A 13,406-nucleotide genomic window follows, 5' to 3' on the forward strand; every position below is an offset into this window, starting at 1 on the left:
CTGAAGAATGAGTTGCAATAAGCCATATTTCTGTTCATTTCTCATAACATGGCCAAGATATTTTAATTTGCGCTCTTTGATTGTGTTAGTGATCTCGCATTCATTCGTAGGACCTCAATATTAGTCACACGATCCACCCATGAAATACGTAAGATACGCCTGTAACACCACATCTCGAAGGCTTCGAGCTTTACTAAAGAAGCTTCAGAGAGCGTCCATGCCTCTACTCCGTATAATAATTTGGAAAATACATAGCATCTGATGATAGAGATTTTGGTAGCAAGTGGTAAATCGTGACTTCTGAAAAGAGGCTCCATCTTTACGAATGCTGATCTTGCTTTCCCTATGCGTTGTTTTATTTCAGTAGAGTGGTCCCATTGACTGTTTATGTTAGTACCAAGATATGTGTAGCTGTTTACCCTGTCAATAAATGTATAATAAATTGTTATTGCTTGTAAACCATCTAGGCTATCTGCAAAAACTACTGCGTCGTCAGCATATCTAATGTTGTTTAGACGCACTCCGTTAACTGAGACACCTTCCTGTAGTTTTCCCAGTGCTTGCTCGAAGATACGCTCCGAGTACATATTAAATAGCACTAGAGACAGAATGCATCCGTGTATCACTCCTCTATCTATGGAGATTGTCTCTGGCAACTGATCATCCACTATAATGTTGGCAGTTTGGTTGTAATGTAGATTATATATGATGCGCAAGTCTCTATCATCCAAGCTCGCTTCTTTCAAGAATGAATAGATATGAGATTGTCATGTTTTACTTATCATATGCCTTTTTGTAGTCGGAAAAACAAATATATACATCACAGTTGACATCCCTGCACCTCTAGATAAGCACTTGTATAGCGAATAGAGCTTCTCGGATGCCTAAGGTATCGCGGAATCCAAATTGTGTCCATGTCACAATATCATGTATTATGTATCACATTTAAAAATGTTTCAAGTAAGTGGCTCATTACGCTATTGATTCTGTAGTCTTCGCATGTTTTTGTATTTAATTTTTTTGGTATAGTTACGAAAGTCGACTTTAACCAGCTTTGGGGAATATTTCCAGTTATATATATTTTGTTAAATATAGTCGTTATCCATTTTATTCCTTGTTCGTCCATAAGTTTCAGGAATTCTGTATAAAATTTTTCAGTTCCTACAGCTTTACCACATTTAGTTTTTCTAATAGCTGCCGTGACTTCTTCAATGGTAATTGCGGGTCCTGTTGGCATTCTATGTCTTCAATGGCAATCTACCTTTCATTTGCAAATGTTACTTCCACATATTTCTTCCAAGTGGAAGTATAGTCTCTCTTCCACACTTAGTAGTTAATTACCTTGGTTGTCTGCCAAACATCCAACTCTTCTAAGCTTGTATAAGCCTGCAGCTTCTTTAACTTACTCTCTCTTAATATTTATTAAAACAAACAACAGAATTTTTATTGCATTCTTTCATTATATCTTCAATCTTTGCTTAATGTACTTTCGTGTAACATTTTAGGTCAGGTTTTAGTGTTAACGACTAATTACATGGCCGGTACCGACGGCTTTACGTGCTTTCCGAAGAACGATGGGGCTCAGTTAAACTGAAAATTGAAAAATATCTTATTTAATTTTCTCAGTACCTAGTCACTGAGCTATGGCCGCCATATAAGAGATCTTTACCAAAAACTTAAATCAATATCTAATATAATAATAAATAAAACCAGATATAAATGATGAATGGAAGAATTTGAGAACATGCATTTTTTTGGCCTTTGGGAGTTGTGCCCATTTAGCCAGAGAACATGTATTTAAAAAGCAACTTATGTGAGAAACTCTAGGCAAGAAAAAATATAAAGAAGCTAAAAATAGTATTGATAGTGGCATCAAGAATAGCAACAAAAGAGACGGGCATATCACAAGTATTAGTATAGAAGACAGAGGAAAACAAAGAAGTATACAATAATCTAAATCCTAAAATAAAGTAGAAAATATATGTTTACTCAAAGTCCTATCAATACAGCCCTTCTTTTTTATACATTTTTGATTTGTTCTACTTCGTACATAGTTTTTCGTAACACAGACAACAGGATGCATGCTATACCATCAATAAACTTGCTCCGGTAACCCGGTAATTTACTCTTTCGCCTCTGTTTATTAAAAATAATACTAATAATTGTTAATTATTTCTCATCAAGCGATCCGACATATTTTCATTGGTTAGTGGAACGGAGGTAGCGGCAGATGCTACTGGATAATAATTTACTACAAATTACTATACTCCGAAAGAAATTACGGTATTTAAACTCTTAATTTAGGAGCATTAGTCGATAGGTTGCGTTATCAAGAGCGATCTGATTCATGAACTAATAGTAGTGTGCAATTACTCTTCTGCATATCTGGAACGCCAAATAGCGTCGTCTCGCAAGAGAGGCACGTAAATCGTGTGAATTATAAACAGTTTATAATCTTTGAAGCTCAAACTGAAAATAAATAAAAAAATTTAATATAATTTTAGGAAAATATAAATAAATTCAATATTGTTATGCCTGACAGAGCATAGGGAAAATTTTAATTAGAGGGGGCTCTCCTTTGGTTAGTAGTTTAATCACTCACAGACAAGGTATTCAAAATATAACTTATTTACAATGTTTTGCTTTCTTTAAACTCAACGTCATAATTGACTCGACACTCCTTTGTGGATCTTGGCCTGTTCGTAGAGAAGTCGCTACTCCCGTCGATTCCTAGCAATCCCTTCCTTCCCTCCATCTTCTTATATTTAGAATCTTAAGATCTTCCACATCATCAATTCATCTTCTTCGCGGTCCTCCTCTACTTCTGCTCTCTGGGTTTCAGAATGTCAATCTCTTCGTGTAATTATTATCTGGCATCCTAGCAATGTGACCAACCACCTTAGTCTTCTTCTTCTGCTTTTTATGTAGACATGACTCTGTTTCTTTTTCAATGTGCCTCCAGTCCAATGCGCCTTAGGTGGAATCTTAAAGTCTAGTTTTATTTTAACATTGTCATGGGCTGCCTTAAAGACGATCAAGAAATGATGTGTATTTATATTATATTATAATAACTTTTCTAAAGTTTGCTTATGTGCGTGTATTTGGTGTATGACTTTCTCGTAGTGAATCCGCATTATATCCTTTGTAAAGGGTTTAAGTCTCTCAAAAAGTACATTGCCGAATATTTTATATGCAGATACTAACAGAATAATAGCTTTATAGTTCTTGCAATCAAGTTAGTCGCCATTTTTGTGTAGTGAGTATTATTATTCCATTGAGTCACTCCTGTGATATCAATTTGTTCTCCCATATAAGTACTATCAGTTTATACATTACTTTCCTTATACGTTTCAGAGCAGATTTCCTTGATTCCTGAGGGCTTATTATTTTTAAGTTTTTGGATGGCATTTGTCAGTTCTTCTTTTGTTGGTGCTTCAATGTGTAGTTGACTGTCTATGTTTTCGCCTTCTTTAACATAATCTTAACTGAAATGTGTCCATCCATTAAGAATTGAGTTTGTATCATGGACAATTAATTTTACCGTTAATATCTCCAGAACTTTTTATTTTTGGCTTAAATTTTTGACGGCCTGATTTTACTCAATATTTCAACCAATTTCTGCAGTACAATATCTCGTATTTTTATACATAGTTGATTAATAACTTCTTCATCAATTACTATGGTGGAAGAAAAGATATTCTCTCTTCTGACTTTAACGTTAAAGTCTCCTGCTCATATTTTAATATCTTTTTGTCTTCTTCTCTTTCTCTTCGGCTGGTGCATGAATTCTTATATAATATACATATTTTGCTAACATTAGAAAATTTTCCCTTATTCGACATATTCTGTGATCAATAGCCTTGAAGTCAATTACGCTGTGTTTAATCCTGCTGCTACCAAATTCGTGATGGGTACGATCTCCGCTGTATTAGACATGATACTATGACTAACAAGATAGGATCTTCCCGTAGCACAAAATCGGTCGTGTTTGCGCATGCCGTCATTGGAGAGTAGAATTTGAATTCTTGTTAAAGTTAAATGGGATTTTTATGCATTCTGTGATGAAATTATTCAATTAGCAAAATAATATTATTAAATAAAGGTTTAATAATTACAATAATCGTACACAAAAGGATATCTCCAAACTATTTATTAAAGATTATTTATTGACACATACAAAAAACTGACATTACGAACGTGCAACTCTCCAATTACGTCACGACTTATGCGCAATATCTTCTTAATCATAGTATCATGGTATTAGATATTGTAATTTCTTTTTCAAGATTCCTGAGCCAGTCCATTTCATCTCCTATAATTTCCTATAATCTCCTATAATTTATGAATTTAATATGTAATATCTTTATGTTTCATTCCTATTTTCGGGAGGTTAGGTAGAAGAGCAGTTGTATGCCGCTATTACATAGTGGTATACAAACTGAATCTCGCCTCTCACATACTGTTATTATATTTTATTGTAAAGAAAATTTAATGTGTTGTTAATTATTGTTATTATTATTATTATTGTAAGGCAATGATATCTGCTTTGGCTTTATCTATTTCTGGTATGAGTAAGACAAAACATTGTCCTTATTTCGTTTGCGAGTTCGTCGCAGATTAAACAATCCGGCTTCTTTCTTTGTAATCTTCATAAGAGGAAAACTCTCTTTTCGGAAGACTATTTCACCCACTCGCGTCAGTTCCGACTCAACTTTCTACCAGAGTTGGTTACCGCATCTCCAGTTGGGTTGTTCACAGTGGGCACTCTACCCAAGTTGGCCTTGGAATTTTAATAAAATTGTTTTTTGACAACTAAAAATAGTATAGTAATACCTAATTCAATTTCTTGTATTCACTCCGTGATACGTTTTATAACAAAACTTTGAAATATCGTTAGTTCATATAGCAGTAAAAATGATTAATATTCACTCATAATAGATACGTAGATATAGTGTTGATTTCTGGTGAATGTATGAAAAATTCTCGAAAGACCTTATGCGCTTTCCGGAACGAAGAATAACTTTTTTTATTATCTTTCTATTCTTATGTAACTTTTACTATGGTTAAGGAGAAGATGCAGCATGTTTCATTTCCGAGATATACACATAAAAATTGTAATAAACCAAAATATACTCAACAAAAAAAACGTGGTTAATGCTTTAGGATATTATGTAGCGATTAATCCACATGCATCCATATGCTCTATTGCTGCAGAAACTGACGTGTCTTCAACTCCAGTTCATAGGATTTAAAAAACCATCAGTACCATCCATTTAAACTGTGTTTGGTTCATGAATTATGACCCACAGGTTCATAAACACACATTCATAAACAGATTGCAAATGCTTTTCAGTCGTTTACTGAAGGTTTGTCAACTAGTAAAGGTCATTGTTTGATGATCACGCATATTGAAGGAGATAAATTATTTATAGATCAATTTTTATCAGAATTTGTTTTAAGATATTCTAGTGATATTATTTTATTTTGTTACAGTTAAAGAAGAGACGGCAGAATTCAAAGAACCGATATCCTACAAAAACAATTTTGTCCCCGTTTTCGTGATAACGATGTTGGTCATTGCAGGCGTCATAGGAATCGTGGCTTTGGCTCTAAAGATAGCCAGCAAGAAGATCACGGAAGAATTCGACAATGTCTCCATCGCTTCTGAGATATCTACAAGCAGTTGCAGTACGGTTACGGAAGTTGAAGTAGCCATAGAAGGTGCAAACAAACATACGGAAAGATCCTTCAGTCACATATAAGTACCGACGGTGTACTTTACGATTTTGAGATTTTCATTGGTGACTACATAACGAATAAAGCTGTAAAGATACTCTTCTCAGAATACCAATTAGATCAACGAATAGAGATGGTGTTAAAAATGATGAATTTGTTATATAAAATACGTACTGACATCATCACTTAATCGTTGAGTTTAAAACTATGTATTAGATAAACCTCTCTGATTAAATATGTTGCTCCAACAAAAATACTAATAACATTAATTGGCATGTTAAACTTTAAAATTCTTACTTTAAGTTAATAATGAGCTAAATTTATTGGGCAGTAGTATCAATAGTATGTAACACTTCTCAGAGAAGAATATACTACATCACACCGTTTGGTAATAATGAATAATATAGTTCCTATATAATATATAACAGTTCGGCATCGTGTAGTATTCTAACCAACTGTAGAACAGAAGAAAGATCTTTATCATCCTGGAAGTATAGCATCTTATCAAATCTTAAAAAGCCACGATCCTATCAAATTTTACCGTCTATTCTATTCAGTTTTTTACTTGAACTTCCAGTGCCCCATTCATTCTCCCACGCTTAGATATTTTCGAAATTGCAAAGTGGTTATCATCCTTGCCTAAGCTTGAACCACGTGATTTATGTGTCATTTATTTTTGATTATTAGTTATTGTAAAAATAAATTTACCGTTAATCTTATATGTCATAAAATTCACTTCTTATCATCAATTCGATTCGCCAAACTAATCGCAAGATTTTATTTGGACACTATCTATATATAAAGCGAACAATAATTAGATTGGCATATTTCCACCTCTTCAAGCAAACTTTATTGGAAAAACGTTTTGTTAAAGCGCAACCACACCATATTTTTCGTTGTTCTCGATCGACGGTGGGAAATAATACGAAGTCGATGATAGTAGCGTTAGAAAATAATTAATTAGTATATTATATAATCCAATTTTTAAATATCTCCAAAGTAAATTAATAATGGTCAACCTGTCTGTATTGGGAGTATCTTATTTTAAGGATTTCAGTATGTCTTTTGATGGATCTCGGTTTACTCTAACGAAAAAACTGTATAACTCGATTTTGCTCATCTAGTCTCATGAGGAGACTGTTAGGATCTACTTATTTCGGTAGACGTTTGGTCATCAGAACTTAATAGAGGGTACTTTACAACTCATGAAGATGGGGTTGACGTTTGCATTTATTACATTTCAAAACTCATATCCTGACATATACTCAATTTCTTTGTCTTCCGACAAAATTTTAATAATTAAGTTAAAAAATCAGACGAAAGTTGTTTACCAGTGACATAATTCCATATCAAGGGAAATCCGCAAAATAATTTGGATGACAACCCGACAGTTCTTGGATGTAACTCCTTAAGTTTTAAATTCAAAAATTTATCTGTATACACTTCCAAAAAAAATTATAGAGAGCCATCGAACTAATTATAGTTGCGATGGAATATTAGCCATTTGCACATAAACTATTTTTTAATAAAACTTTGAGTACAATTTGTTTACAAACAAAGTTTATACTGATAACAATAATTACATACATGTCATGAACTGACGTTCATGATTTGCAAAATGGCTGAATGATGCTTATGGCTCTGTATTACTCATTATCTTTTCCTGTTTTGTTTTGTGTAATGTAATGAAAACTTTTGTCTATAGCATTTGGCACATAAAATTAAAAAGCTTTAGGTCGATTTAATTTATTTGGTAACAAACAAAATAACTGCCTATTTTGTAATTGTAACCTCTTCGCTGTTGTGTAGTTGTAGTTTAATTTCGTTTTGACACCCGCTACGGTTGGTATTTATCGTTCTTGTGATACAAGAATAAAACCAACACGAGCAACTCCCCTTGTGATAGAATCATAAACTATCTTTAAGAATTTCGTACACAGACACAAATATATATATTCAACGGAAAGTTTTCGTACGGAATTTTTAAAGAGCATCACAGATGAACTCTTTAAGTGTAAGATTAGTTTAGTGAGCTATTGCATATTTACTGTGATATACCAGGTGTTGGAAGCACTTACTTCATTTTAGGAAAGTATGGAAAATGTAAAACACCGGGTATAGTATGCAATTGAAAACGCATGTGTATTTATTTTGTATATTGTAGTGCGGTTGTATGTATGATCTCTTTTATAGATCAGTAGACTCGAATAAATATTTTTATATTTCTGTAGTTTTTTTTTTTTTGATTGCGTCAGGGAAAGACCAGAAGTTCTCCATCGTCGAACTCAGACGAAAAGGTAAATTTCGGATTTTCCGAGGATTCGACCCAGCTAGCTGTTTTCGAGAACATTTCGTTCTCATTAGATAACTTATAGTATTAATACAGTACGTTAAGCTTTGGATTAGATGTTGCAAACTACATAAAGCACTAAAATCGGCAATAATGCCTCGTACGAGGTAAATTCTTCAATCCCATCCGACACCTAGACTCGTAGTAGGCAGAAAATGAGAAAACAATTTATTAACACATAACAACGCATGGGATATGCATCTCCGTCCGTGGATTTTTCATTTCCCCGGTTCATTTCTTATAACATAAACTCAATAAAAATACACTGACCTTTATAAAGCGGTGCCTTTGTATCGGTTTTTAATAATGTGAACAATTTTTTGTTGTTGAATTAAAAATAAAAGCGTATTTCTTTAAAAAGATGAAACAAAAAATATAATTTAAATGTGTCGATGGTAATTACTTCATCTTTCCTCACTAGAGGTCTCTAGTAGCATACTCTGGTAATTATTTCTCCTATAATTGCCAGAGTAGTCGGTACGTTTTGGTTTAGTTTGAGTCTTCTTACAAACTCTCTGATGACGGGTAGACCCAGAAACACGTGTTAGGGAGTGGTAAGAGACTCGAATTAAATCGAAACGCAACCGTCTTCGTAAAAAAAGAAATAATTCTTTATACCCTACAGAAATGATTCAAATATTTGACCTTCTACAACTGAACAGTATCCCAATCTGTCATAAAAACTTCTGCGTACAGATGTAAGAGTTTCTGCTGTAACAGAATTGGAGACTTCTCTTATTCGACTTTTTAAATTATCCAAATTTTGGGCTCTAGCCTCAGGATGATCGTAGATTATGCTTTTTATATGTCCCCCAAAAAATAACAAGTCCATGGGGGTAAGATCTGGAGATCGCGCAGGCCACTTGTTCCACTGATAGTCGATTCGGGAAAGTATTGTTTAAGTACTCCCTAATTATTCGAGAGTTGTGAACTGAACAACAGAGAGAACAACAGAGCTTGAGAATAGCGGGAAGAACATGATTCTGTAACAAATCGAGGTATACTCTACTATTCAAGTTGCCCTCAATAAAAAATGGACCTATTATGTGGTCTCTTAAAATGCCAGTCCAGACGATAACTTTTTGAGGGCATTGAGTTCAGTAAACACTTCTGTGCTGGTTTTCTCGCATACCCGTAATGGAAGGATTGGTCTCCCTACTAACGAAACAGAAGATTCATTAGTAAATAAATGTTTTTAATAAAATTGGGTTCATCATTAGCCTTCGTTATTAGAGATTCACAAAACTCCATCTTTGTAAGTAGTCGTCTAGATAAAGCTGCTGGGTTTTCGAATATTTTAAAATTTTGTAACCATGTTTTTCCATACTTTCGTTACAGTAATATTGCTAACATCTAACCCTCTAGCAACGCAAATTTTTGTATCCCAGTATTCTCTTTCTTCAACTTTTTCTGGTGGCGCTTCTTGAGCGTGACATTTTCTGCAATTTTTGAGGTAATAACAACTCTCAAAATTTTTAACAATAATATGAACTGACTGTACGCAAGGAATTCCCCTCAAAAAACACAAAAAACAAATCTACACCGTGCTGTCCAGAATTATCACCATAACCATTTTAATATTTGAACCTTTTCTGCAGCCGTATAAACAAACATGTTGTTTACAAAAATAAATTAAAAATCTACGCTGTTATTGCTTTAAACAACCACTGTATAATGACAAATCATTGGCGACGGGCCAACGGAAGTTCGTGGAAAGTCGACGGCACGCAGTGTTGCCATTTATAGTGTGTATATCTAATTTAAAACTTAACATACTATATTGGAGATTCTACGTATCAGTGCAGTATCTGCCGTAACCGGTCCCAAGCCCGATAGAGAAAGAAAGAGGGTTAGGTCGTTAGGTTAGCTCTCCGGCGTCTAAAAAAAATATAAGCTAAAACAATCCCAATAAAAATCCTTAGATATCGAACGGAAACGAACTCAGAAGCGAAAACGACTAATGAATATAGGATGTTAGAATGCACAGAGTATTAACAATAAATAAAAGAAGAAAAGAATAAAAGAGAAAAAGAGCTAAAACAACAGCTAAAAAAACTAAACCGTTTAAAGTCGATAAAGGACTTCGACAAAGATGCTGCCAAATGTATTTAAACTTTGAGATGAAACAGTAATTTAGTAAAAAGTAAAAAAAAAAGTAATTTAGTAAAAAGTAATTTTATTATTTATATTTTAAACAACTTATATTATATTAAAATAATTATTATATTATATATACAATACATTATTATGTTTGCCGATAACGCCACCTGTTAACGTATTTACAAAGCATACGTTGTTTACTTCTAACAGACCTGTCAAATTAAGAAGAAATATTAAATTAATAACCTTACGTTGTACGTACATTGTTCCAAACTAGAGTTCAGCTACAAATTACACCTAATGCTATCTTCGTGGAAGCATTAACCGTAACGTGAGATCGTTTGTAATGTTAAAGTTTAAATTCAGCGTTTTTACTAATATTTCAAATGCCTCGTATGTGTTGCCAAAACTCAAAATCGAAATTTTACATTATAAGTTTTGAAGATTAGGTTCTAACAATGGAGATTTCACAGCGACAAACATTTTTGCATCTTTTGGGTCCCAAATTCACAAATCGTGACAATATATATGGTTTATGTAGATGTAGAACATATAAAATTTGTTGGTTAATTAATAAAGTAGTAAAAAATAAGATGTATTTTGTTGTAAATATAAGAACAATCAATTCGCACAACTAATAAATGACTACCGCAAAAGAGTGATCACTTACCTTTGGCTGTAAATAATGGCAGCAGCAGCTGCGAAGAGTCATCGTCCAGGAAGTAATTATTCTCTTGGTGAAGACTGTTTGCCATTACAGCTGATGACTCAAACATTTATGTGCGTTCTAAGCAGAAGATGCTAGCGTCGTGACTTCTGGTGAAGTTCTACCTCTTGGCAGTAGCTTCTTAACATGCCATACACCAAAGTGCGTAGGCGACTATCTCATTATTAGAATTCTGTTCTTGGCGGCGTGACACAGCTCTGTATTGTGTATTCCTGTCCATTCTTTAATATTCCTTAACCAGGATAATTGTTTGCGGCCGGCTCCTCTCCTACCTTCGATCTTCCCTTGTAGGATTAACTGTGGTATTTCATATTTTGCTCCTCTCAATATGTGCCCAAGGTAACCAATCTTGCGTTTTTTAATTAATTCAAAGAGTTCTCTTTCCACGCCGGCTCTCTTAAGGACGTCATCGTTTCGAACTCTATCCACCCAAGGTATGCGCATCATTCTTCTCAATGACCACATTTCAAATGCTTCAAGTTTGTTGATAGATGTTTTTTTCAAAGTCCACGTTTCCATGCCATAAAGCAAGATGGACCATATGTAGCACTTGACCATTCTGTAGCGTATTTCGAAATGTAGGTTTTGATTACATAGGAGCGGTCTGAATTTCACAAAAGCTTGTCTTGCCATTTGTATTCGGGTTTTTATCTCTTGTTGTGGATCCGATTGGTCATTGATTGTGGTGCCAAGGTATTTAAAAGTTTTCACGCGTTTTTCATCGTCACCTATGCATATTATCGGGTTTTCTGGAGGGTTTCTGCTAATGACCATATATTTCGTTTTCAAAATGTTGATTTTGAGGCCATATTTTTTACCTATGCTATTCACCCTATCAAGTAATAACTGCTGATCTTCCAAATTATCAGTTATAATCACTGTGTCGTCCGCATAGCGTAGGTTGCTAATTGGTATGCCGTTCACCTTAATGCCTAATTCCGTGTCTTCTAATGCTTCCGCAAATATATTTTCAACATATAAATTAAAAAGCATCGGAGAGAGTATGCAGCCTTGGCGGACACCTTTCCGGATTTCAAATTCATCCGTACATTGGTCTTGATCAATCCTCACCTTTGCCATTTGGTTCCAGTATAGATTCTGAATAATTCTGATCTCCTTCTGGTCCATGTTGGCCCTATGTAGTAGTTCCATCATGATATCATGTTTAACATTGTCAAATGCCTTCTCGTAGTCGATGAAGGTGAGGTAGACATCTTTTCGTTGATCTAAACAGTTTTGTATTAAGGTGTTCAAACATAAAATTGCCTCTCTTGTTCCTAGTCCTCCCTTAAAACCGAATTGTGTTGACCCGCTAAGTTCTTCTAGTATCTTGTACATTCTTGAGTGTAATATCCTAAGGAAGAGTTTCAGCAAGTGACTCATTAAACTGATTAAGCGGTGTTCATTGCATTTTGTGGCATTAGCTGTTTTTGGGATCATCACAAAGGATGACTGCAGCCATTCTCGCGGAATGTAACCAGTATCATAAATTCTATTTCTATTGAACAGCTTTACCAAGATTTCGATATTCTCCTCGTCTAGTAGTTTTATTGCTTCTATATTGCTTGGCAGTAGCGACCATCCTATTTACGTAGACGGACGTAGGAAGAGCCTGTGGGAGAAATCGAATGGCATCCGTTTAAAATGTGTAATAAAGTAAGTAACTTTCGAGTTATACTTTAAATGGCTATGAACTCGAACTTAATGGGGTTAATTAATGGTTTTCTCACACAGATATTTAATAAAGTAGATATAATAAGGTATGTATAAGTGGCTCTAAGCTTGCAGCTTTAATTAAAATATGAATGAAGTGCCAATTTTAACGTGTGGAAATTTAAAGCAAATAATAACAATGATTATGATGATAAAAATGAAATAAGTAACTAAATAAACTCATATGTTACAAATATTATGATTAATAAAAAATAAAATATTTAAGCACTAAATACTTTACCTGATTTAAAGCCTGATTTCATTTTCGTTTTTCTCGTTGTTTATTTATTTTTCTTGTTGGATATTTCGCACCCTCAGTGCAAGACTGCAGTAAGTCAGAATAAGTAAGTTTCGAGATAACGACGATTTTGTTTATTTTCGTGATAATATCGGTGAAATAAGACACAAGATTTAAGAAAAATTAACAATTAATTATGATTTTGCATGCTTTTCAGCCTATATTACATTAACCAAAAACAGAAATTTAAATAAAATAATATTAATGCTAAAAAAATTAGGAATTTCAAAGTTACAACACTTTTGCGCGGAGAAAATTGTTAATCACTACACATTTAGTATTAGAATTTTAAAGTTACAACACTTTTGCACGGAGAAAATTGTAAAAAGTGTAGACACATTTTCTGTTAGTTGTTGTCCTCTTCTCGTATATCATCTTGGGCCAAATTTTTTTTATAAAAACTATGGTGGGCTTCTGGTATCATACCCGAATCGCAAAAGTATACCAAATCTTTCTTTTTGGCCATTTGAAGTTTTGACTGT

The 13,406-nt window shown here is 33.9% G+C and overlaps 2 protein-coding genes across 2 annotated transcripts in view; one reads left to right on the plus strand and one right to left on the minus strand.

Annotated features, from left to right (window-relative positions):
- Positions 1-7,962, plus strand: part of LOC140432920 (uncharacterized) — a 79,600-nt gene extending 71,638 nt beyond the window's left edge. The window contains exon 5 of the mRNA XM_072521093.1: positions 5,494-7,962. Coding sequence (XP_072377194.1) covers positions 5,494-5,762 — 269 coding nt within the window. The 3' untranslated portion in view covers positions 5,763-7,962. The remainder of the gene's footprint in view (positions 1-5,493) is intronic.
- The window catches only part of Pld (Phospholipase D), a 384,903-nt gene extending 373,917 nt beyond the window's left edge, over positions 1-10,986 (minus strand). Inside the window, exon 1 of the mRNA XM_072521096.1 lies at positions 10,857-10,986. The gene's annotated coding sequence lies outside the window, so the exon portion shown is untranslated. The remainder of the gene's footprint in view (positions 1-10,856) is intronic.
- Between the last annotated feature and the right edge of the window lie 2,420 nt (positions 10,987-13,406).

This window comes from Diabrotica undecimpunctata, chromosome 1, assembly GCF_040954645.1.
Source record: "Diabrotica undecimpunctata isolate CICGRU chromosome 1, icDiaUnde3, whole genome shotgun sequence".
Lineage (NCBI taxonomy): Eukaryota > Metazoa > Arthropoda > Insecta > Coleoptera > Chrysomelidae > Diabrotica > Diabrotica undecimpunctata.